This window comes from Muntiacus reevesi, chromosome 1, assembly GCF_963930625.1.
Source record: "Muntiacus reevesi chromosome 1, mMunRee1.1, whole genome shotgun sequence".
Taxonomy (NCBI): Eukaryota; Metazoa; Chordata; class Mammalia; order Artiodactyla; family Cervidae; genus Muntiacus; species Muntiacus reevesi.
This window is the reverse complement of record NC_089249.1, coordinates 258348686-258372358: the sequence shown is the minus strand read 5'-3', so window position 1 is coordinate 258372358 and position 23673 is coordinate 258348686. Positions and strand designations below refer to the sequence as shown.

Here is a 23673-nt window from a genome sequence, read left to right as displayed (position 1 = left end):
TATACATGACCCTGATAAGATTGTTTACTCCTTATGACTGACTGTTGCAAATGAGAATATTCACCATTTATCTTAAGTAGATTTTTAACACTTAAACCATTTCAAGGTAAATAAAATACTATAGTGATATATTTGTCATCTTCCTTTTTTTTGCCACACTTGGTCGAGGAGATCCAGTTATGTTGGAAAATTATGAAAAGCAAATGTAGTGCTATTTTTTTCTCCTATGTTTCCACTCCCAACAGAAGGAAATGACACTGCCTGAAATGTTGTACAGCTTCCCTCTTGAGACTGGGGCTTTTGTCAACTCCAAGAGTGCAAAGACATCACATTGGCATAACCTTAGTAGGTGAAAAATCATTGTGAAGATTTAGGAATGCACTAAAAAAATATAGTAATACTTTTGAATAAGGAACACTCTTTGGCACACTTCCTATTACATAACTTTCAACATTTAATGACAAAAATCCAGCCAGTGAACACTGCAACACTTGGAATTTGTTTTGCAAAATGTGCTAAAGTGTAAGAAATTACCATACATGGTAGCTCTGTTTTTTTTTTTTTAATTTTTATTCGTCTTTAGCTTATGCACAATTCTTTGAATCAGAATTATTCCAAGTTCCTAAACTGCAAATTTTTGACAGTGTTAGAAAAACTAGGCACTCTAGAGAAGGAACTATTTAGAAGTGATAGCTTTGCACACTGTCTCTCCTAACTCATTGGTAAGTGTTTATATCTAAATTGGGATTTTAAAAATCTAGGGCAATAGGTTAAGAAAACAGTCTTGCCTCAGATTAACTAATGCTAAACCAACAGCAGTGTGTCAAATGATGTTAATATGAGGCCCCATTTTACTTATTATTCTGGTATGAGAGACCATGTTGCATAGTATATTATACTTGTGACGACTTCATTCATTCCATTACTTTGGTATGTGGCATGTGAAGTTTGTGAATATGAGCATGCTGGTCTCTTCTGCTTAGGAGTGAAGTTTCAAACAGTAGTCTGAGTGACAAACATCTCAGAGCTTGCTCACATTCCTCTGTGGAATAGTCACTTCTGAGAGAAAGAGGTGCGGCTTCGTGGTCTGGGAACGGGACTGCCAGCCAGGAACACAGAGTTCTCATCTTGGAACTAGTATTGTTTTCTCTATGGAGCAGATAATGCTAATGAATTTTTCTTAGGACTCAGTTTACCAGCTTTAGAAAGCTGGTCAGGAAAATCTAATTAACTGGCGTATATTCTGCTAAATGACTTCATATGAAAAGTGATATGAATGTAAGTAGGGAGATGTTATTTTCATAAACGAATGAGTTCTATAAAACAAACAATAGAACAGTTTTGTCCTTCAGAAAAATTATCCCCCAACAAGAAAATCCATTTTTATGTATAAATAGTTTAAATTTTCTAAATAACTATTTTCTACACTAAATGTTTTTCTTTTTTTAACACGCCAAGTATTTTATGTGATGGAAATAATTAAATTCATGATTAGCTTCCATTTAAACATAAAGTGATAGTCTCTTTGTTCTGTGTATTAATAGCAAAGGGAAATCTTTTCTAAAGTTCCATGCACTGTAAGAATACAGACATTATTAACCTCAATGTTTTAGAGAAAAATTAGAATCTAAGAAATGTATAGTCAATCTAGAGCTTCAGTAGGGTGGTATAATAAGCTGCCTGTTTTAAAATGATAAAGACTTCCAAGAATAAGATGCAGGTTCCAGAAAGAGAAAATTGTGCATATGTGCCCAAACAAAACGGAAGGGAAAAAAGACCTAATGACTGAATAACTCTGGTGTTCTATATCTGACAGAATAAAGTTTAAAAAAAAAAATCAACCTCAAATGCAAATGCTCCATTCTGTCGGCTCAGCTGATCAGCATTCCCCTACTATAAATCTAGCCACCCTCCCCCCCTACTCAAATTAATCAGCCTTATATACAAGGTTAAAAAACCTCCAAACTTCTAAAAAATAAATTGAGATTCTTTACAGTAGGAGTCTTTAAGTGTCCTAATTCTTCACCCTTGTAAAAAATGAAAACAAACAAAACATGGGTCTTCAATTCTGTGTCTGGGATCTCAAATTTGGCTCTGAATATGTGTTTCAAATCTCATTAATTAGAATATTGGCCCCATGAGATACAGTTGCTGATGCAAAGAACACTCTTTGTACTCAAAATAATTTGAACAAGGGCAAAGAAGCATTTTATTTACATGTGTAAACATTAAGAGAAAAAACAGAGATGATGGTTCAGGTAGCTGCTTAGATATTTTAAAGATAATTGATTTGATTACTTAAGTTGTAAGGTTATGAGATAGAGTAACAGTCATGTTTTCACTTTGAGTATTTGTTGCATGATAACATTCTCATAAAGGTAACTCTGACATTAACTTGGCAAGTTCTGAACTAAGACCTTTTGGCATTTTATTATTTCCAGATACTAAGACCAAATTGCTTTGAATCCCATGCCCCACTGTGCAGATCTATAATTTATTTATTTTTTAAATATCAGAAAACAGGCCATTATTCAAAAGACTTTTCCATGTAACAAATCTGGGTAAAGATCAATCAAATGAGTAACTTACAGCAATAAACAGCAAACAGCCCTTCTTGTTTTCTTTCTTCATTTTCCTTTCTCTTTAGGAAATAGCAAATTAAACCATGACTATTTGTGCTCTTGCACTATAAGAACACATGTAGTCATATATTTTCATCCTATTAAATCTATTAGCTCAATGGATAAAAAGTAAAGTCCACTGTAAAGATATCTTAGTGTCTTACATGGGGAGGGTCGTCTGTTTTGTAGAGCCACAACCTAAAAATCTTTCTCTGAAAGATGGTGCCCATTGGCTGTCTGTAAATGGGTACTGAAAACAGAGGTCAACAGCCCTGGGGTTTACAAAAATATACAGATGCCTGGGTCCATCTGATTTAGTTAGTCTGGGCTGGGGTTCCAGATCTGGTATTTAAAAACAAACGAACAACAACAAGAAAAAATTTCTAAGGCAATTCTGATGTGTCGTGACTGAGAATTAGAGAGGATCCCAAGACCAGTGCAAAGATAATATAGAACTTAGGTAACAGTACAAAGCCCACTCTTGGTTTTAAATGGAAACCTTACCTTGTTCCAGGTGTGGGCAGCAGCTGCCAGAGTTCCCCCCTTGACAGCATTCTCTAATCAGTACCTAATAGGGAATGTTCTATGGGTGATGGAGCCTGGGGATGCTAATAATTTTCTGAGTTAAAGCTAATGGAAGTAGATTAAATTGAACAGCAAATTACATAGCACCAAACTTGAAGGTAGAGTTTGTAAACACTGACAGCCTGATAGACATTTGGGCATTTCGAACCAAAGTTCGTTAAAAGAGGGAGGTTATTACTTCTTCTGTTAGGGGAAGCACACCGATTGAAACCGCCCACCCTGGCCAGGCACCATAGTAACTATTTGCATGAGTTGTTTTATGACAGGAGGTCCTGGTAAGGAACACGGAACTAATAAGCCACGGCCAACCAGAAGAGTTCGGGAAAGATCAAGAGGAGACACCACATGTCGGACCACCTCTCAGAATCCTCTTCTCTGGCATCTGTCTTGGCTGAACAAGGCGTGCACCACCAGAAAGGACTCTGGGTCAGAACGATTGGCTAAAGACAACCCGGAAACTAATTCCATCACCTAAACCCCGAGAGTGCAAGTCAAGTGGCCGAGCTGTTCTCCTGGGTTCCATCATCCTACTGCTCTCCACCCGGGTGCCCTTTCCCAATAAAATCTCTTGCTTTGTCAGCACATGTGTCTCCTCAGACAATTCATTTCTGAGTGTTAGACAAGAGACCAGTTTCGGGCCCTGGAAGGGGTCCCCCTTCCTGCAACACTTCCAAGTACCTCAGAGCCCAAGAATGTCCGGTCCCCACCACTGCAGGTCATTGTAAACAGAGAGAAGAATTTTGAATAAGAAAGGGTAAATTACCTCTCTTGAAAATCAACTTAAGCCAATGTGACTTTTTTGATTTTCTTTATCTTCACTTCTATTGGTTGAATTTTTGTCCTTTTAATAAAAGCATGTTTATTTTTCTTGTATCCTTTTGTATTAGTCAATCCTCTATTGTTATTGTTATCTTTTGCTATCATATTCTACAGCTACTTCATTTAATCGTTTTTTCTTATTTTTCTTTTTACACTTTACCTTTTCCATTTTTTTCATTTTCCTTAACGTAGCAGGTCCCTTCTCTTCATTTTCCCGTGTTTGATTTATGTTTGGTTGCCAGCACCTTTTCTGACTCTTTGATTTTTACTAACTGCCCTTCCTTAACCTTCTGTTGATGTTGTATTCCTATCACTTGCTATCAATGCCCACACAAGCCTATTTCTTTCCATTCCATCTATCTCCGAATCTCCATATACATTTTTATGATCCTACTACTAAAAGTTTAAAGCTGCATGTGAGGAAAAGAAAGGTACCTTTCTCCATTTGAATGCTATTTCCTCTCCCCTCCCATAGCTGTTCCACGTCTTTTTATCCTTCCTTGATGTTTTCCCCTATCTGACCCCCAACTTCACCCCACTTCCCCTGTCACTCCCTATTTTATGCCCATCTCTTCTTTTTAACCGTGTTTGCACTCTGTCTCATTTTACATCCAAGGATCTCCACAAGATAAAGGATGGAGTTCAGTTGGGAGCCAGGTTGTGTGTGTTTTCAGAAACTTTTCCGCCTTTACTGAAATGGGATTGGGGCCTGGGATCCATGAGTATTCTTGGGCAGCCTTTCAGCTCTGGCAAAAGCTGTGTACACCTTGGAGCACGGCTGGGGCCTATTCTGATGGACTAAGACAGGGATGTTTTTAAAAGCCTTCTACGGTCCTTTCCACTCCAAAGGTCAGGATGAGTTGGCATCAACGCCCAAGGCTGGAGAGGCAGGCCAGGTGGGGATACCCGGGGCCCCTTTCTGCAGTAGGTCTGGCGTGTCGCGGGGCTCTAATCTTAGGGGGACGAGGTGGGGCCACTGAGGCCCCAGGAGCCACTGGGTCATCTTTGGGAGGCAGGCTCACCTCTACAGAGACGAGCCAGGCCCGCGCCTGAGTGCTCCCCCGGGCTGCAGGGCGCGGCCCCAGGAGCCAGGCGACGCCACCCCAGCGGCGCCAAGGGCCGGAGGCACAGTCCCTCCCCGGAGGGAAGGCGAGTCGCTCCCGGTCGCTCAGCCAGAAGGTCGAGGGAACAGTGCGCGTGTCCCCCGCCAGCCGGCCCTCTGGGATCTGGGCGGGGGCGACGCCGCAGGGAGTAGGGCCGAGGACCGCAGAGATCAATCCTGGGTACCGGCGCGGGGTCACAGACAGGAGAGGAGCGGGAGAAAGGGGCTGTGGGGGGGAGCTCCCCAGGGCGGCTGGGGCCGTAGATCTGCCTGTGTACTCGGCGGGCGCCCCGAAGTCTGGGGCCGCGGCGGCTCCGGCTCCGCCGGCTCCTGCCAGGGACTCCAGGCCGCACTTTCCCCTCCTCCCGGCGCCTTCTCTCCAGTGAGGAGCCGAGCGCGGGCGGTGCGGGGGGAGGGGCGGCGGCGGAGGGAACAGCCAGTTGTTTAAAATCCTTCTAGAGCAGTTTCTAATTCCCCCCTTGCGCCGGGGTTCGGAGGGGGGAGGGAGGGAGAGGAGCGGGAGGAGGGAGGAGAGCGGAGAGGGAAGGAGGGAGGGAACCCGGGAGGGAGGGAAGGAGGGAGGAGACTGCCGCTTAGGCTGTAGCCGCCGCCGCGCGCTTCGGCAGGCCGGAGGGGGTGGGGGGGGAGGCCTGTCAGTCTCGCGCGTTGCCTGGGCGAAGGGGGCGGAGCTTTGGCGTGGGGCGGCCAATAGTGGGGGTGGCTGCGTGGGTCGCCATGGGGACGGGGCTGTTCCCGGGGAGGCTGTGATGGGTTGACAGGTGCGTGACAGTGGGAGCTGCTCTCCGCACAAGCATGTACGGCAAAGGCAAGAGTAACAGCAGCGCCGTCCCGTCCGACAGCCAGGCCCGGGAGAAGTAAGTGTCTCCGCTCCTCACCCACCTCCGCCTTCTCACGCGCGCACACACACGCACGCACGCACTCGCACACTCTCTCGGAGACACCCAGACACTCTCTGCCGGGGGAGAGCCGGGGGGTGGGCTGGCAGGGGGAGGGGTGCGCGAGGTGGGGGGCGTGCGGCGCGGGGAGCGGCTGTTTCCCAGGGCGGGCTCGCGCGGGGCTGGCGGCCGTGGGGTCTGGCGGGCAGGAGGGAGCGAGTGTGTCGGGGGGCGGCGGCGGTGCTGGTGGCGGGGATGGAAACTTGTTTGGGTGATTGAGGGAAATAACCCGCGGGTTCACCTCCTCGCAAAGTAACTTTAGAGCTGGGGTCCGGGGCTGCGGGGAGCGGAGAGCCTCCGGGGGTAGAGGTTGGGCGGGAGGGGGCAGCTGCGTGGAGGAGGGCACGCGGAGGGAATGTGGGTGTTCGGTGGGGGCGGGCCGGGGTCGGGGCGGGCAGCTAGAGGGGCGCCGCGGCGGGGGGCTCGAGCGCCGGGGCCGGGTGCGCCTGGCGAGGCGAAGGCGGCGGGGCCGGGCGCGCGGCGGGCGGAAGCCGGGCGTGGAGCGGCCGAGCGGGGCCCCGCTGGGCGCGGAGACGCGCGCGGGGCGCGGAGGGCGTGTGCGGGGCGTGGGCCGGGTGGGCGTCGGGGCTTTCCTGGTCCGGAGGAGGGACGCCGCGTTCGCAGCCCCGTGCGCCGCGCGGAGCCCGGGGCAGGGGGCGCCAGGGGCGCCGCTGAAGTTTGGGAGTCAAAGGACCGAGTTCCCGGGGAGGAAAAGTGTGCTGGCGAGAAGCGGGAGCTGCTGGGGTAGACTGGCGTTTCTGCCGCTCGCAGTCAACCCAACTCGGCGGCGGCGGCGGCTGGAGAACTTTTTTTGGAGGCTTGCAGCCTCCCAAACGTAGAGGGCCGTGGCGGTCCGGGCGGCGAGCGGGGGTCGCGGGGCGCGGAGGAGTAGCCGTGGGGGCCGCGGCCGCTGGCGCGAGGAGGGCTGTTTGCGGTGGGGAGGGGGCAGTGGTCCGAACCCGGACTTGCAGGAAGGGTCGAAGCGTGGAGACGGGGAGGAGTTAGTTGTTTGGTCGGTGTGGCGAGGAGATACAGGTGTTAACTCCGGTGGGAGCCCAGGGGAGGCTGGCGAGAAAAGAGCCCCTCCCGGGCTGGGATGCCACCGTCACGGCACGCTGCGAGCAGGGTTGTTTGCTTCTCTTCTTATGTGCTTGTAACGGTGATTTGGTTGTTACTAAAAATGAGAGCGCATAGTGACTGTGACCGCTGAGGAAGAACCCCTCTTTTCTGTGCAGCAGCTCTTATGGTGGTTCCCACTAACCACCTCCATTCTGAGGATGAGGCGTATCCCTGTCATTGGACGCGCTCTGCCCTTCCGAGGACTTCAGACTGGGGAAAAGTCTGAGAGCATCTCTCAAAAGCTACTTTAGTCACCTTGCACAAGGAAATAGCTGCGTAAATAAAAACCGAACGTGCAGAAACTACCGGGTTTCCCTCCTAGTTTTAGGCAGTTAGTAGTCTTCTGAAAGTTTCTCGTGCCCTAGGGTTGGGAACATTTCCTAATCTTCGTGTTGGCAGCAATAAACGCAATTCCTATAGGATTTAGGGGCGGCAGGCCTTGGCGTATCAAAACAAACCGAAAAAAGATACTCCCCCCCCTCCCCGCGAGGTATTTTCTGAGCTGTATTCAGGATCTTGTTGCTGTGACAAGGAGTATGTAAAAGATTTAGCATTATAGGTTGGTTAAGAAATAGCAAGTTAATGGAATTGAAGTTTTGAGCTAGCGTAATTTGTGTGCATTTATCATTTAGTGGCAATATAGCTGAGAAAATAGAAACATTTAGAGAAGATGTTTTAATGATTACAGAGTATTTGGATTTCATATTTTGGGGAGTGAAGGAATTGAAATGTATTGAGGTATACCTTACTTATTTTCAGGGTGGTTTTTGAGAATCAAATTTTGCGTTTTACTTGAACTACAGGAATGGCTGAATTTAATCTATATTATGATAACTTTGTAAAAAAATTTTAAAATCATCTAGCATAATAATGAGGAAGTTGAACCTGGTGTGTCTTAAGTCCTTTCTAGCTCTAATTCTGTGGTTATGTCATGAAAGCAAATAATTGCCATTTTGCTGTCAAGTCTACCAAACTGAACACGAGTAACATCTACACTTGTAAGCCAGGTGGTGCGAGTTCTGCTAGATGGTGCTATTTGATTTAAATAAATTTCTCCCATTCATTATAATTGGCAGCAGGAATCCTGGATTGCTTTGCCTTACGAACTAAATATAGGTAAAGAGGCCACTTTTGGAGAACTGACAGTGATCATTCTGAGTTAACTGTTGTTGCGTTAATTTCTAGGCGAATGTTGTTTGAATCTAAGACAAACATTGAGGTAGATTCTGTTTGATGCAGTAAGTTTCATTTTGCCAGAAGAGTTGATCTGATTACTCATTTTTTGCCCTTTGTGTGTACTTGGGACTTTAATGGCACTATTCCACAATAACCTACTGACTTCCGAAGATAGGTATCTTGAAGTTGTCTTTAAAATGGATATCACCAGGTTAAAAAAAATTTTTTTAAGGAGGCAGACCTCAAAAAGTGCCCAAGTGAAGAATGTTCTTTTATATAGCAAATTAGAACTGTACTGGCCTTAAAAGTCACAGAAATAATGTTTTTCAGTAATGAATATGTAAACATTTTACCATAAAAACATTCTGAAAAATGAATCATCATTAAAAATAATGGCATGCACATAAAATAAAAATACTGGTTTTATAATCCATCAAGAAATACATTTTCTTATGAGTTCATAGAGGAGAGCAGACAGGCCCTTATCTATATTATATCTTTGCTTTCTCTTTCATTAAGTCACTATGTGCTATAGTTGAAATTAATTTGTAGATTTTATGCAGGTTCTATATTTTCACTATACATTTCTGAACATAAAAATGACTGGAGTCAGGTTAATTACTGATTTCGTTGTTTTAAAAGCCAGACAGATCAAGTCTATACAGAAGTTTGGATTAGGTTTAATTATAGACAGGGTGATTGAAAACCCTTGGAGGGAGGAGGGATGTTTGTGTAGAAATTTAAATTCTGATGCTGTTAGGTCATTTCCCCCTTTAGCAGGCTTTCTTTGTAACATTGTACTGCAGTCTCAATTGCAATTAAGTAACTATGCAATTGGTTGTTTAATATTTGCCTTCCTCTAAAATGTAAGTTTCTTGAGGGCAAGGGATAATACTTCAGATTTCTTCTCTGAGCTGTCCTTGACATTAAGAAAAGTGTCTTCAAATGTCCAAAGCACCAACTAAATGCTGTTGAATAAATGAAGATGTTAGACTCAAGGGCATTTTTTCAATGTGAAAAAAAGTTTTTTCAGTGACCTCCAAAATAAGGACTTTGGAAGTTTGAATTCCATATTCTCTAGCTTAAGGGTATTTAAAAATTAACTGATAACAGCAGAAGAGTAATCATCATTTAAATTGTCATTCTGTGTGTAAGTCACTGTGTTCTGCACTTTATTTTTTCTAATTCTCCCAACAATTCTGCAAGATACTGATTTTTTTTTTCTTCATTAAAGAAATAAGAAAACTCTTGACTAGTTAAGTAACTTTGCCTAGGGATACACTACTAGCTGGGTTTCTAACAAAGATATCTCTGCTTAAAATCTATAGTTGAAGATGAAAGATACATTTTTTTTTCACTATCCTAGTTTGCTTTCTTGATTTAGGGTAGATTGCTACAGATTTAGGGAACAGGTTTACAGGATCAGATATAACAGACTTCAAATGTTTGATCAGATAGGTAGTCTTTTCCACTGGTGCACCTTATGCTGACACCCTCCATTTTGACAGATTGCAGACACGTGTGTTGTGTGGGGAAAACAGAAACTTTAGGAGGGAAAGTTGAAAGCCTGAAATAATGAAAAATTCTTGTTTCTTGAGATTTTTTCCTTCTGGAACTTCTGTGTGGTCACTTAAGTTTTAAAATTAGACATTGTAGTGAGCAACTTCTGTATGAAATGTTGCTGAATTTTAGACCACTCTGCATGCCATGCTGCCACATAAAGCGTACCTAGCACCTGCAAATAGATGAGTGTGATACTACTTTTTGTTAAACTAATTTCATCTTTAAAATTATGTAATAGCACAGAAAGATGAATGTGTCATAAAGCAACATTGAACAAAGATACATATACTAAATAGTGACATTAAGTTAAACTTGTCAGGAACTGTAGACATCTGTACATTTGACCTGTGGCTCTGAAAAGTAACTTTGGTTTTTAAACTATGAAAACTACATAAACTCATTTTTAAGTGGTTAAAATCTAATGATCATTTAAATATGATTTCATATAAACTGTCATGATTATGCATGAAATAGAATTTAGTCAAATGAATTTTGTAAGTTTGGAATAAACAGTAAATACTACTCCATATAAGAGAGTTTGTAGATACTAGCATCCGCATGACCTCTTTTTTGTTATCAAGTGGCCCCCCCAAAATGGTAAACTTTTCTTCTTCCTTCCTTCCTTTTTTTCCTGAAGGAAATAAGGCAAGTGAAGTAATACAGATCTCGTTAGAAACTTGATTGAGAAGCAGTTAATGCATTTAACACAATTCAAGATTTCTAAAACTAATGAAGGTATACCTTTATGGGGATTAAATTTTCTATACGATATTCAATTGACTGTTCCCTTCTCAATCCCCAGGATATTTCCTCCAGAATAACTTGTATCTAATATGTCAGCTCTGGGAGCCTTACTTTTGATTGTTCTCCTTTCCATTATTTTAGAATTATCCAAAAAATGATGTTTTTTGAAGGAACAGATCTAAAGAAAAAAGTGTAAGATGTTGAGAGTTAACTTTTAGTATTGTTTATTTAGAGATTTATTACTCTTAGAAATACTAATAATGTTGAAATGTATTTTTTCAGAGCTGTGAAAGAAAAAAAAAAAAAAGGTTTATTTCCACACCCTACTGCCAATTTGCCATATAAAACAAATTTAGGAAGGAAAAAAATTAAGTTTTAGTTAGTTTGCAGTAGTGAACTAAATGCATCTTACGTCTTCAGTTACTACTAGAAAATAGAATTATTTTGTTTTAAAATTGAAACATACACCATAGGCAACGGTTGGAATACCGAGGTTGCTGTTTATTAACACTCCACCCTAGTAGTTTAGAATTAGAAGTAAAATTTGAGGAATTTAGAATGTTCTCTCTTCCATAGAGATTACAACTGTTATATTAATGTTGAGACATAGGATTGAGACTTAATGTACCAGACTTAAAAGACAAGAAACTACTTAGAATGTTTAATTTAAAATATGTATTGAAGATAGTTTTATTCTGTAATATGTGGGAATATTCTGTACTATTGTGTGTACTTTATTGCTTTGACGTTGGTATGGGAAGGATATAAAATATTTGTGTACTGGTGACGTATTGTTGGTTAGTAAGCCTCTGTAAACATACTAAAATATTACTTATTTACTGCTTATCAAAGTAAGGCCTTAAAATAGCACTGGAGCAACAGAATAAGATATATTTTGAAATCTGAAAAGAGTTTGGAATTAAAAGTAAGTGGTTATATTTGAATTCTAGAATTTGCTTGTCAGATTTTGTATATGTTTTACATATGTAACATCTATTAATATAACACATGTATACAACTTAACACGACTTGGACTGTGAGTTATTTGACTCTAATACCAAAACCCCATATATACGCTAAAGAGTGATCCGAAAGGTGGTCTGCCAAGATTTATATCCTACTTGTTTTCAGTAGTACAGAAATAGTAGAGGCTATTCTTCCCTGAACTATATATCTTAGTCACTGTGTGAGATGTTGAAAAACAGGTAGAAAAATGTTCCAACCAGGGAAGAATAATGTATTTCCAGATAACTTTTAATAGCCGTACAAATTGCTCAGATTTTATTGGTCATAATGGGTAACTGGTAATTTTTGTCAGAGTGGGTTAGTAAAGATTTTTGAGAAGTGATGCTAATAATGTTTCTGTAATATTGATAGACCCAAAAATTTATCTGGGCTCATAACAGCCTGGGCATTTCCAGGCAGTGAAGGAATTAATATTTGTTCTTTGTTCCTCTTTAAAAGAGACACTTCAGTTGGTGTCACTTCTTTAGTAATGACAAAACCACCTTCATATTTTACTTTAAGAATTTTGATTATTCTGTTTCATGTAGGACCCATACCGCTTTCCAGTAGTAATGAGCCATCATAACATTTTAGATCACAATTCAGCGGGAGTGAGCTTGAACCAATGACCTGGAAATCTCTTATTTTTGATCTTCTGTGTTAATTTTGCTTCATGGCATATCAAACAAGTAGTTGAGCACAGAAAAATATTGTAGAGACTGATGTATAACACTTAAAAGAATTTTTTGAAATTGTATATATAAGACAGATTTAGTTACTAACGTGTAATAAATTTGTAGTTAGTGTAATCTACTTCCTTGGTGGCTCGCGTGGTAAAGAATCTGCCTGCGATGCAGGAGACCTGGGTTTGATTCCTGGGTCAGGAAGATCCCCTGGAGAGGGGAATGGTTACCCACTCCTATATTCTTACCTGGAGAATTTCGTGGACAGAGGAGCCTGGCAAGCTACAGTCAATGGGGTTGCATAGAGTTGGATACAACTGAGCAACTAACACAACACAAGCCATCTTAAAATACTAATGAAATATTTGTGAAGATAAGAATAGTAGATGAAAATTTTTACTTAGCTCTGTGTAAGTTAAGGGAGGAGTTGATGCCAAAAACAGGGTCTCACCTGAAATTAATGTGATTATTTTTCTTTAGTGATCTGATATTTGTCTTGATTCTTCTTCTTTTTACCTACTTCAAACTTGAGAAAAAAACCAAAAACTTCTTTACTAATATAAAAAAGTAAAGAGGGTGAATGAGTTATCCTGTTAAAAATTATTTTATTTAAACAGGGTTAAAATGAATTTTTTCTGTAAAAATAACAGAATCCCAAATACTGCATAAAGAGTTTGTGGAGTTTTGTCATAGAAAGTTGAATATTTAATAGTAACAGTAACAGCAGATGCTATCGTTTGAGTATTTTATTTATTTTGCCACTTTACTTGGGACTTTCCAGATGGTACAGTGGTAGAGAATCTGGCTGCCAAGCGTGAGTCGTGGGTTTGACCCCTGGGTGGGGAAGATTCCCTGGAGGAGGAAATTGCCTGGAGAATTTCGTGGGCAGAAGAGCCTGGCAAGCTTCAGTCCATGGGGTGACAAAGAGTTGGACATGACTTGGTGGGCTGTGCACTTTAGTTCATTGTCTCATTTAATCTCAAGAATCAGCTAGATTGTAGGTACTGCTCTCTATTAATGTCACAGGAGAAACAAGAGACTTAAGAGATTATTGTGCTTTTGGTGGCAGGTATCAAAACAAGAGATAGAAAATGGCTTAATTGGTCAGGGTTTAAGAATAATTTGCACATAACAGGATGTCTAGAAGAGGTAGTTTCTGAGTTGATTTAGAGACTCAAGAACACCAGAGACCAGCTTCTCTGCCATCTTCATGGTTTCCCTCCCATGAATGCAGCGTCCCTGCATCAGGTTCCTGGAGTCACTTCCTCATACAACCAAGTATAAAGGCAGGAGAAGGGGAAAGGTGTTTCCTTTATGTCTCATTAATCAGAGAGAAAAGCTTCTTTTGAGGTGCTTAGCAGACGTCTTACGCCTTATTGAAGAAAACTGTTAAGTTCCCTCCCCTAAACCAGTTACTGGGAACGGTAATGGGATAACCATAACTGACTTAAATCAGCCATCCTCCAGGCTGGGAACACTCCTCCCTTGTATCTGAACTACCTAAACACAAGTGGAGGTCTTTGGCAAGGAAGATGTGTCTTGAAGATACGGAGAGAATGAAACGGGTCCTTGCCTTATGGAACTTACTTTCAAGTTTGAAAGAGAAGCATGTAATAATAAACAAGTAAATATTGGGACATTTTATGGAATAATCTGAATGAATCTTTTGGCTAACCCAATATATACAGTAAACAGTTTCAGATAGAAGTGTTAAAAAGGTAATAAAGTAGTGTAATTGTAATATAGAGAATGGCTGGGAGGCTACATTAGTTTGGGGGGTTCAGGGGAGACCTGAGTAAGCAGAGACCTGAGTAATACTGAAAGAGTCAGTCATGAGAAGATTTGGGGTTAGAGCATTTTAAACAGGCTAAACTACCATTGAGGTTGCAGAAGGAAGTGGCACCCCACTCCTGTACTCTTGCCTGGAAAATCCCATGGACGTAGGAACCTGGGAGGCTGCAGTCCACGGGGTCGCAAAGAGTCGGACACGACTGAGCGACTTCACTTCACCATTGAGGTAACCTCTCAACATCAGCATAATTGCTCAAGGTTATATAAAATATGAGTCGAAATTGGGATGAGAAGCTCTGCTTGCTAGAGTCTGGTTTTAGTTTTTATTGAGCAACTTGGTGGTGAGTTTAGTTTATGTGGATTTTCCTAAATAATAAGGTTGCCTGTCTCTTATCTTCTAAACCCCAGGGATGTAGTTGTTCCTAATGAAGGGAGTGGAACATCTGACTTTTATAGTATTATTGATGGCAGAAATATTTAAGATTTATTGAACACATAAGGCCTGTTGGTTTGAGAAAGGGTGGTAAAACTGGATAATTATTTCTCATAAATTTCCCATATTGGATAAGGCCCCCTTACTGTGCTTCATAGTAACCTCTGCTTTTCCTTTTCCATGTTGTCACAAATTTAGGGATCATTTGTGTGATGTTTTGTTTAATGTCTCATCTGGTTAGGTTGGAAGTTCCCTGATGAGAAAGAACCATGGGTATTGTCTTACTGCTTAGCACAGTGCTTGGAGTTCTGATTAGATATTTGTGGATTTAATGGATCAAGGATGTAACTGGTTATAAATACATCACGACAGGACATCACTATATTTAGCTCCTTTTCTCCCCAATATTTCTCATATTTAGAATCAGGATTCGTATGTAGCTCCTAAAGAAGAGTTTTCTCTAATACAGGTGTTTAGTATCTTCTATGGCCTTCAGGACCACAGGAGATTACCTGTATCAGTATGAGTTGTATCAGTATGAAACACATGTACATTTTTAATATGAATTTTTGATAGAATAATCTTTTTATGTTTCAGCAAATTAATAATATAAATGCAATTATAAAGTTTCAAGACATTTTAATGTGCTTTATTTAAATCTCAATAATTCTATGAGATAGGTGATAATTCCATTGACTGTAGAGCTTTGTACATGGAAATTAACTTACCCAACTATGGTAATACAGGTAATACATAGCAGAGTTTAGTCATATTTAGATTTTTTTGGTTACTCGGTCAGTGTTTGTTTCATTATGGTACAGCTGCCTCTTTTAAAATAAGAGATTCATACATATTTTAAGAAAGCTTCAGTATGGATTTGATTCAACAGAGAATTGTGGACTAGAAGATAGTTAAAAGTTTATGTCAATGCTTTAAGTGAATATGTCAATACTTTAAGTGAAAAATATTGTTACCACGTGGGTTATACAGAATCCTATATAATTATTTAACTCCAAAAGTGCTGCACCATAAGTAAAATCTGTTATTTATTTGAACTCCATGTGCTTTTGTTATATAAATTGATTGGTTTGGGATTTGGAGGTAGTTTGGGTTTCTAGTCTGTGAAGATTTATGCTAATTTGGGTTGATGAACTCTATTCTTTTGCCAGTTATCTTCAATTTGAGAGCTGGGGTAGTGTTTTTTTCCCCTTCTGTGCCTCTTTCCAAATAGGAAGAGAAAGTTTTTTGATATGGATTATTGATAGAACATTCTTTTCTTGTTTTTGTGTTTATGGTTGTAAATATATATATATATATATATATATATATATATATATAAAACATTTACCACTTTAACAATTTTTAGGTGTACATTTCTTTTTTTCACAATGTTATGTGCTATTTGTCATTTATAATTGGATTAAAGTTATGTGATGATTATACTCTATCAGTACATTTAAGCAATAGCTATTATTAGGAAGCTGTTAAAGGTTTTTCAATAAACAGTTTTTCCCCTTGAATTAAACTGAGGGACTGATAATATTATCCTTTCTTTTAGACATGTTGTAATGAATAAAAAAGCACCAGACTTCCCTGGTGGCTCAGACAGTGAAGAAGCCAACTGCAGTGTGAGAGACCTGGGTTCGATCCCTGGGTTGGGAAAAGCCCCTGGAGAAGGGAATGGCACCCCACTCCAGTATTCTGGCCTGGAGAATCCCATGGACAGAAGAGCCTGGGGGCTGCAGTCCATGGGGTTGCAAAGAGTCAGACACGACTGAGCAACTTTCACACAATGAAAAAATCTCAGTGAGTTTTTTTTTTTGCTATAAAATACATTGCATTTGCACAGTATACGTATGTGTGTGTATATACTGGGTATTAAGCACATTCACATTGTTGTGCAGGGTCATCACCAACCCTCTCTAGAACTTTCTCACATTCCCAAACTGAAACACTGTATTCTTTAAATGATAGCTCCCCATTTCTCCTTTCCCCAGCCCCTGGCAGTCAGCCTTCTGTCACAATGAGTTTGACTCTTCCAGATGCTTTGGTGGTGGTTTAGTGGCCAGGTTGTGTCAGACTCTTGCAGCCCCTTGGACTGTCGCTCCTCTGTCTGTGGGATTTCCCAGGCAAAAATACTTTGTGTGTGTATATGTGAAAGTCGCTCAGTCGTGGAATTTCCCACGCAAGAATACTTTGTGTGTGTGTGTGTAAGTCGCTCGGTCGTGTCCAACTCTGCGACTCCATAGACTGTAGCGCCCCAGGCTCCTCTGTCCAGGGGGATTCTCCAGGCAAGGATACTGGAGTGCGTTGCCATGCCCTCCTCCAGGGAATCTTCCCAACCCAGGGATCGAACCCAGGTCTGCCACATTGCAAGTGGATTCCTTACCAACTGCGCCAAAGTATAATTATGCTTTGTCTGTCTTTTTGTATCTGGCTTTTTTTTTTTTTGCTTGCTTAATCCATTCATTAGCTTCATAAAGTTGATATAAAGCCCCATTTTACATGGGGGAAACTGAGTCTCACCGAGGTTATATACTTTGTCCAAGGTCAGGTAGTAAATTGCATAGTATGGATTCAGACCCAGGTTTCTGAGTCCACTGCTGATTTTAAACATCTTGCCTCAGTGTGTTTTATTGCTTCATATGGGAAAAAAATAATGGGAGTCATGAGGGTAGAGAGTGGGAGGGGATTGCTTGGATAGTTCTCTTCACACATATCCAGTTTTACCTGGAGTTGGATGCATTGAAGAAGAAAGAGGTTAAGAAAGAAGGTTAAAGAAAACATTTTACAGCTGCTAAAAAGGTGGGCAGAATTACAGCTACCCAAAGTGCTCCCTCCACACATAGCTCCAAATTTGTTAGCTGGTATCTGAGATTTAGCAACTTGGATACAGTGCTTCTCAGAAAGGATGATGCCAATTAAGAGTTCGGGTTATAATTTCAGGTAGAGCTGTTTCTCCATTTTTTCTGTATCTAGAGGCAAAGTAATCTGGAATGAATTACTTGGTAAATTTTAGAGACAAATAAATAGAAGAATATGTAATGTGTAGAAAAAATGCTTTCTCCTTTAGTTATGAGTTTCCCTTCATTTCTCTTCTAACCAGCATATAGCCTGTTGTTTTTGTTTGTTTGTTTTTGGACTAGGGCATCTGGAAGGTTCCATGTGGTCTAGGAGCAATAGTACAACTATATTGAGTCTATTACATAGTCATTTCTATAATACTGACTATTGGAGAAAATAGGAACAATTCCTTTGTTTCACTTTTTCACAGTGTCATGTGTTATTTGTCATTAAAATTGGATTAAAATTATGTGATGATTACACTCTATCAGTGCATTTAAGCAATAGCTGTTATTAGGCAGCTATTAAAGGTATTTCAATAAGCATTTTCCCCCCTCAAATTAAACTGAGGGACTGATACTATTATTCTTTCATTTAGAAGTATTGTAATGAAAAAACTTCAGTGAGGATTTTTTGTTTTTATCATAAAATGCATACATTTACACAATATATATGTGTGTGTGTGTATACTGGGAATAGTTTTCAGGTAGAAGTTCATCTTGGGAAATGACCTACTAATTCATTTTTAATTCAGATTGTTAGTTTTGCAAGTGAATTGGATTCAGGGCCAAAAAGATTACAGTATAGGCAAGTTTTCAACTAAAATTTTAAGTGATGTTTCCATTTCTTGTCTTTGTGTTTTTTTCCCAACCAGCACCTTGGTTTTTCACTATGATAGGCTAAATAACGGCAACTCGAAGATGGCCACATCCTAACCCTTAGAACATGCGACTGTGTTACCTAGGAAATGAACTTTGCAGATATGACTAAGTTCAGGATCTTGGATGAAGGATCTTGAGATGGGTTACTTCCTCCCTAGATGATCTGCATGAGCTCTGTAATCACGTGGGTCCTTGGAAGAGAGAGACTAGAGGTTCAGAGTCAGGCCAGCCGTGTGGTGACAGAAGCAGAGAAGGGTTGGGAATGTTGCAGATTTTGAAGGGACAGGGTAAGAGCAGCGACCAAGGAATGTAGTCATCCTCAACAAGCTAGACAAGGCAAAAAATGGATTCTGGACCCTTCAGAAGGAACAGAGCCCTGCCACCACCTTGATTTTAGTACTTCTGATCTCCAGTATAGAAGATGATAAATTTGTGTTGTTTCAAGCCATTACATTTATAGGAATCTGTTACACACTCTCTCTCAATCACTAAGTCGTGTCCAACTCTTGTTACCCCATGTACTGTGGCCTACCAGACTCCTCCGTCCATGGGATTCTCCAGGCAGGAATACTGGAATGGGTTGCCATTTCCTTCTCCAGGGGATCTTCCGACCCAGGAATCGAACCCAGGTCTCCTGCATTGCAGCAGATTCTTTACTGACTGAGCTTTGAGGGAAGCTAGCCATAGGAAACTAATACACAATTTTTGTACCCACAGAAGAATCTACTGTGACCATATTAAGCTGGCAGTGCCAAGCTATGTCCAGGGTGAGGTTCAGGCGGGTTTTTTTTTTTTTTTTTTTTGGTTTTGGATTGAGAAATAGTTAATATAAAATTTGAGTTTTTTGTTTTGTTTTCCAGTTTTTGAGATATTTTTGACATACAGTATGGAGAAGTTTAAGGTGTGTATTGTGATTATTGGATATATGTATATGTATATTGCAAAATGATTTTCATAATAAAGTTAGTTAATGCCAAAAAATGATGTTGATGCTTTTCTGTAAGATGGGGAATCGTTAACAAGTGAGTCCATGATATAGCAATCACTGGCTAAAATGCTGCTGCTAGTTAGTAATATTTCTGTTTTTGTATTAGATCCCCACTAGGATAGCTCCCTTAAAAGAACAGATGAAGGGAGAGTTTATTGAAGGTATGTGCATGACTAAAACTCACTAGGGGTGGATTAACACCCAGGGGTTAGGAACAAGAGAAGCTTTTCCCCTCTTCAGTCTGAGGGGAAAGAGAGAGCGCAGTTACCGGAATCCGATGAACATTGTGGTCGTTGTAGAAGGGCCCCCCTCCGGGTGCTGCGGTTTTATGATGGGGCCCACAGCCGCGGTCAGACCCTCTGTAAACAGAGCTGGCGGCGAGGGGCTCCTCTTTCTTCTCGCGCCCCCATCAGTCGATGCCTCCTCTCTGTGGAGCCCACCTGGAACCATCGGGTAAGGGAGCGGAGGTGACGGTAGAGATCAGCCTTCCTGGTCACAGCAGGGCCCAGTGTTCCAGTTTTAAATTTTTATAGATTTGAGGCAAGTCTTTCAGTTCCTTGTATACAATGCCCTGACAAAATAGAGCACTTTAAAAAACTGGGTTTGGTCAAAATAGCACTCAAAATTAGTTTTTAGAACCTCTTTAAGGCCTTTATGATGCTATAAATTTGTATACGTTTTATGAGGCAGGGATGATATGCCTCTGCCCTCCGCTGTCTCCCATTCCTTGATTCACTCACATGCTCACTCTCCCGTAGGTCAGTCTCTGCCGAGCCCCCTTCGTCAGCTCTGGATGACCGCAGTCTCTGCCCGCCAGCACCCGCTGTCAGGGGAGGCTCGCTGCCAGCGGTCACCGCTCTGGGTAACACACTCTGTTGTGGGTGTGCAGAGCGTCTGTGGAAGTTCTGCAAAAGGGCATTGCATCCAGCCAGAAGTTGTGACACACCCAGGAGATATTTCCAAGAGGGTGTTTATTAAATGAGAAATAAGTGTTAGCCAAATTGGGAGAGGGGACAAGTAAAAGAATTTTAGGGAGAGAGAGAGAAATACATACAGGAACATGGAGGCATTACAGAATATGGTGAACTGCAAGCAAGGTGCAGGTGTGGAGTATGGGCTTAGCTATTTCAGAGCACGTGGGATCTTCCCAGACCAGGGACCCATGTGTCCTGCATTGGCAGACAGATTCTTTACCACCGAGCCACCCGGGTGTGCTGTTGAGGAATACCCTAGCAAGTTAAACAGGAACTGTTTCATTTGCTTAATTTTTTTTATATAATTTGAAAGGTTGCTTTTCATTTTAAGTTATTACGAAGCATTGGCTCTAGCCCCTGATTGTGCAATTCCTCCTTGTAGCCGCACACCCGGCAGTCTGTGCCTCCCACTCCCCAGCGCCTGTGTGCCCTTCCCACGCCCGCCCGCTGGTGGCCGCTAGTGCCTTCTCTGCAGCCAACAGGAACTGCTTCAAGAACAAAATTCAATGACACCTTGATCCGGGAAATGAGCAATTATATATATATATATACACACACACACACACACATATATATTTTAAAAATTTTACTTACTGTGGCTGTGCTGGGTCTTCATTGCCACACAGACTTTGTCTAGATGCGGCGAGCAGGGCTCCCCAGAGCACGACCTCTGTCTGTGGCTCCAGGCTGCTCGTTACGGGGCTTCCCTTGTTGGGGGCCCGGGCGCTAGGTGCTTCAGTAGTTGTGGCTTACAGGCTTAGTTCTTCCGCGGCAAGTGGGATCTTCCCAGACCAAGGATCAAACCCGCGTTTCCTGCATTGGCAGGCGGATTCTTTACCACTGAGCCACTAGAGAAGCCCTGAGATAAGCAGTTTTAAGCAGAGAAGTTAACGTCATCTGAGGTGCATTGTAGAATAATTATCCTGGTAGCAGTACGGAGGCTGGGATAGAGGGGGAGAAGATATTGGGAAGCTGTTGTAATAAATTAGCTGCTGTAATAAATAATACACCATTTTCTACACTACCGGTAGTTCAGTGGATGTCTTAAAAGGTAGAATACATAGGACTTGGTAGCTTAAATGTGAAAAATTAGGGTTTTTAAGAAGGTTGTGGGTAGAAATTGTGTAGAAATTTGAGTCAGACTTCAGGGGACTACAGAAGAAAGAGGAGAGAGATTTATTAAGAAGGAAGAGGATGCATTCAACTTGAGATGCCTTTCAGACCTAGAAATGGAGTGCCTTAGGGGGAATTTGGATATGTAGTTTTTGAGCTGGTTGGGTGTTGAGGGGACAGGTGTCTAGGCTGGAGATACAAAATTGAGAAAGTATGGGGAAAGAGAAGTAACATTTGTAAGCATAAGCTACCTGTGTTTCAAGTGTTGGGCCAGGCAACTTATATTTTATTTCATTCTCTACAGCGCTGTGAAGTAGGTGTTACCATCTCATCATCTCCGTTTTAATGATGTGGAAACTAAGGCTTTAATAGGATATGTGACTTAGCTAAGTCACACATGTCAGACCTGGAATCCAGACTTTCTCTCTTTATCAAAGTAAGATAGTCGGTCATACAATCATGTCAGTGTATGACAAAAACCACTACAATATTGTAAAGTCATTAGCCTCCAACTAATAAAAATAAATGGAAAAAAAAAGAAAAAAAAAAACAGAAAAACGTACGTATCATAAGTGTATTGCATGATGAATTTTTACTAAACACAGCAGTGTTAACCAAGCACCCACATCAAGACAAAGAGCATTACCAGCACTCTGGAAGTTTGACATGTTGTACCCTCCTGCCCCAACCTACCCCCCTCCCCAACTTCTAACAGCATAGATTCATTCTGCCTCTTTTACCCTTGTATATGGACCATTGCTGTGTATTGAAGCCGTAAGTTGGGTGGGAATGAAGTCATTTTTCATGGAAATGTCCAAGGAGAAAGTGTGACGAGATCAAAGCTGGATGGAAATTTAGGGACAATTTAAAGGATAGGTTGAAGAAAAGTTTTGAGATTGAAACTGAAAAAGAGAGCAGTAGAGGGTTATGAGGGGAAACTCCTAAGGAACTGGCATCACAAGTCAAGGAAGAGAACTTTCGAGAACAGAAGCATGAGATCCTGTGATAGAGGATAGAGAAGAATGAGGTGGTTAGACAGGGTGTGTAACAGATCCTCTGTGACCTTAGGGGGAGCAGCTTCAATGGAGTGGAGGTTGCTCATTTGCTTCCGACTCTTTGCAACCCCATGGACTGTACAGTCCATGGGATTCTCTAGGCCAGAATAGTGGAGTGGGTAGCCTTTCCCTTCTCCGGGGAATCTTCCCAACCCAGGGATTGAACCCAGGTCTGCTGCGTTAATTCTTTACCAGCTGAGCCACCAGGGAATACGCCCAAGCAAACTGGCAGTGTTTTGATGGCTTGGGTGTAAGGCGAGAAGGCGGCTCAGTGGTGAAGAGTGCCCCTGCCAACAGAGGACATGCAGCTTTGATCACTGGATCGGGAAGATCCCCTGGAGAAGGAAATAGCAACCCACTCCAGCATTTTTGTCTGGGAAATGCCATGGAGAGAGGAGCCTGGTGAGCTACAGCCCATGGGGTCACGAAAGAGCTGGACATAATGTCGCGATAAACAACAATCAGGCAAGAAAGTGGAGACATTGAATGTGGATAGCCTTCATTTGAGAAAGGAAGCATAGAGAAGACTGATAGAAGAGGATATTGATTTTCTAACTGGGTAATTTTGCATGGCGGGTGGGGGAAGTATTATTTGGGAAACACTATTTGGTTTTATTATCTTATAAAGAAGTTTTGTCAGTTGCTTTGAGCTACATTTTTTTATTAAAAGATGACAAAACTAGAATTCTCTAAGGGATATGGAAGGGTAAGAAGAAAGTAGGTAAAGTGAGTGTAGTTTTAGCGGATGGGCTTAGAAAGTGCATTTTTAAAAATAATATTTAGGATGTGGTGAGATTCTTTGGTGGGGTTACATTGCTAGCTTTTGTCAACTGATTTTTAACAGCCCTTTTAAATCTTAGGAGAGTGGAATGAAAGGAACATTTTCAAGTGATGATTGGGAAATGACTATGGAATAGTTTAAGAACTTAATAGCTGCCTATAAGACTACCGGTCAGTTCACTGTTAACCTTAAAGCAAAAGTTTGATGGGAAAATATTTTTTGAAATCTCTGGTTAGCATATTCTAACTCCTCCCTGTAGAGTATCTCCACATTTTCTTTCTGGATTCCCAAGTGGCTCAGTGGTAAAGAATCTGTCTGCCCCGCAAGAGGCTTGGGTTCTATCCATGAGTGGGGAAGATCCCCTGGAGAAGGAAATGACAACCCACTCCATTATTCTGGCCTGGGAGATCCCATGGACAGAGGAGTCTGGCAGGCTATGG

General features: G+C 41.6%; 1 protein-coding gene across 2 annotated transcripts in view; it reads left to right on the top strand.

Annotated features, from left to right (window-relative positions):
• The first annotated feature begins 5838 nt into the window (after window positions 1–5838).
• SSBP2 (single stranded DNA binding protein 2) overlaps window positions 5839–23673 on the top strand; it is a 294033-nt gene continuing 276198 nt past the window's right edge. The window contains exon 1 of one of the 2 annotated variants that reach the window (XM_065919078.1): window positions 5839–6002. In XM_065919078.1, coding sequence (XP_065775150.1) covers window positions 5941–6002 — 62 coding nt within the window. In that variant the 5' untranslated portion in view covers window positions 5839–5940. The remainder of the gene's footprint in view (window positions 6003–23673) is intronic. The other variant, XM_065919077.1, reaches the window with a different exon arrangement.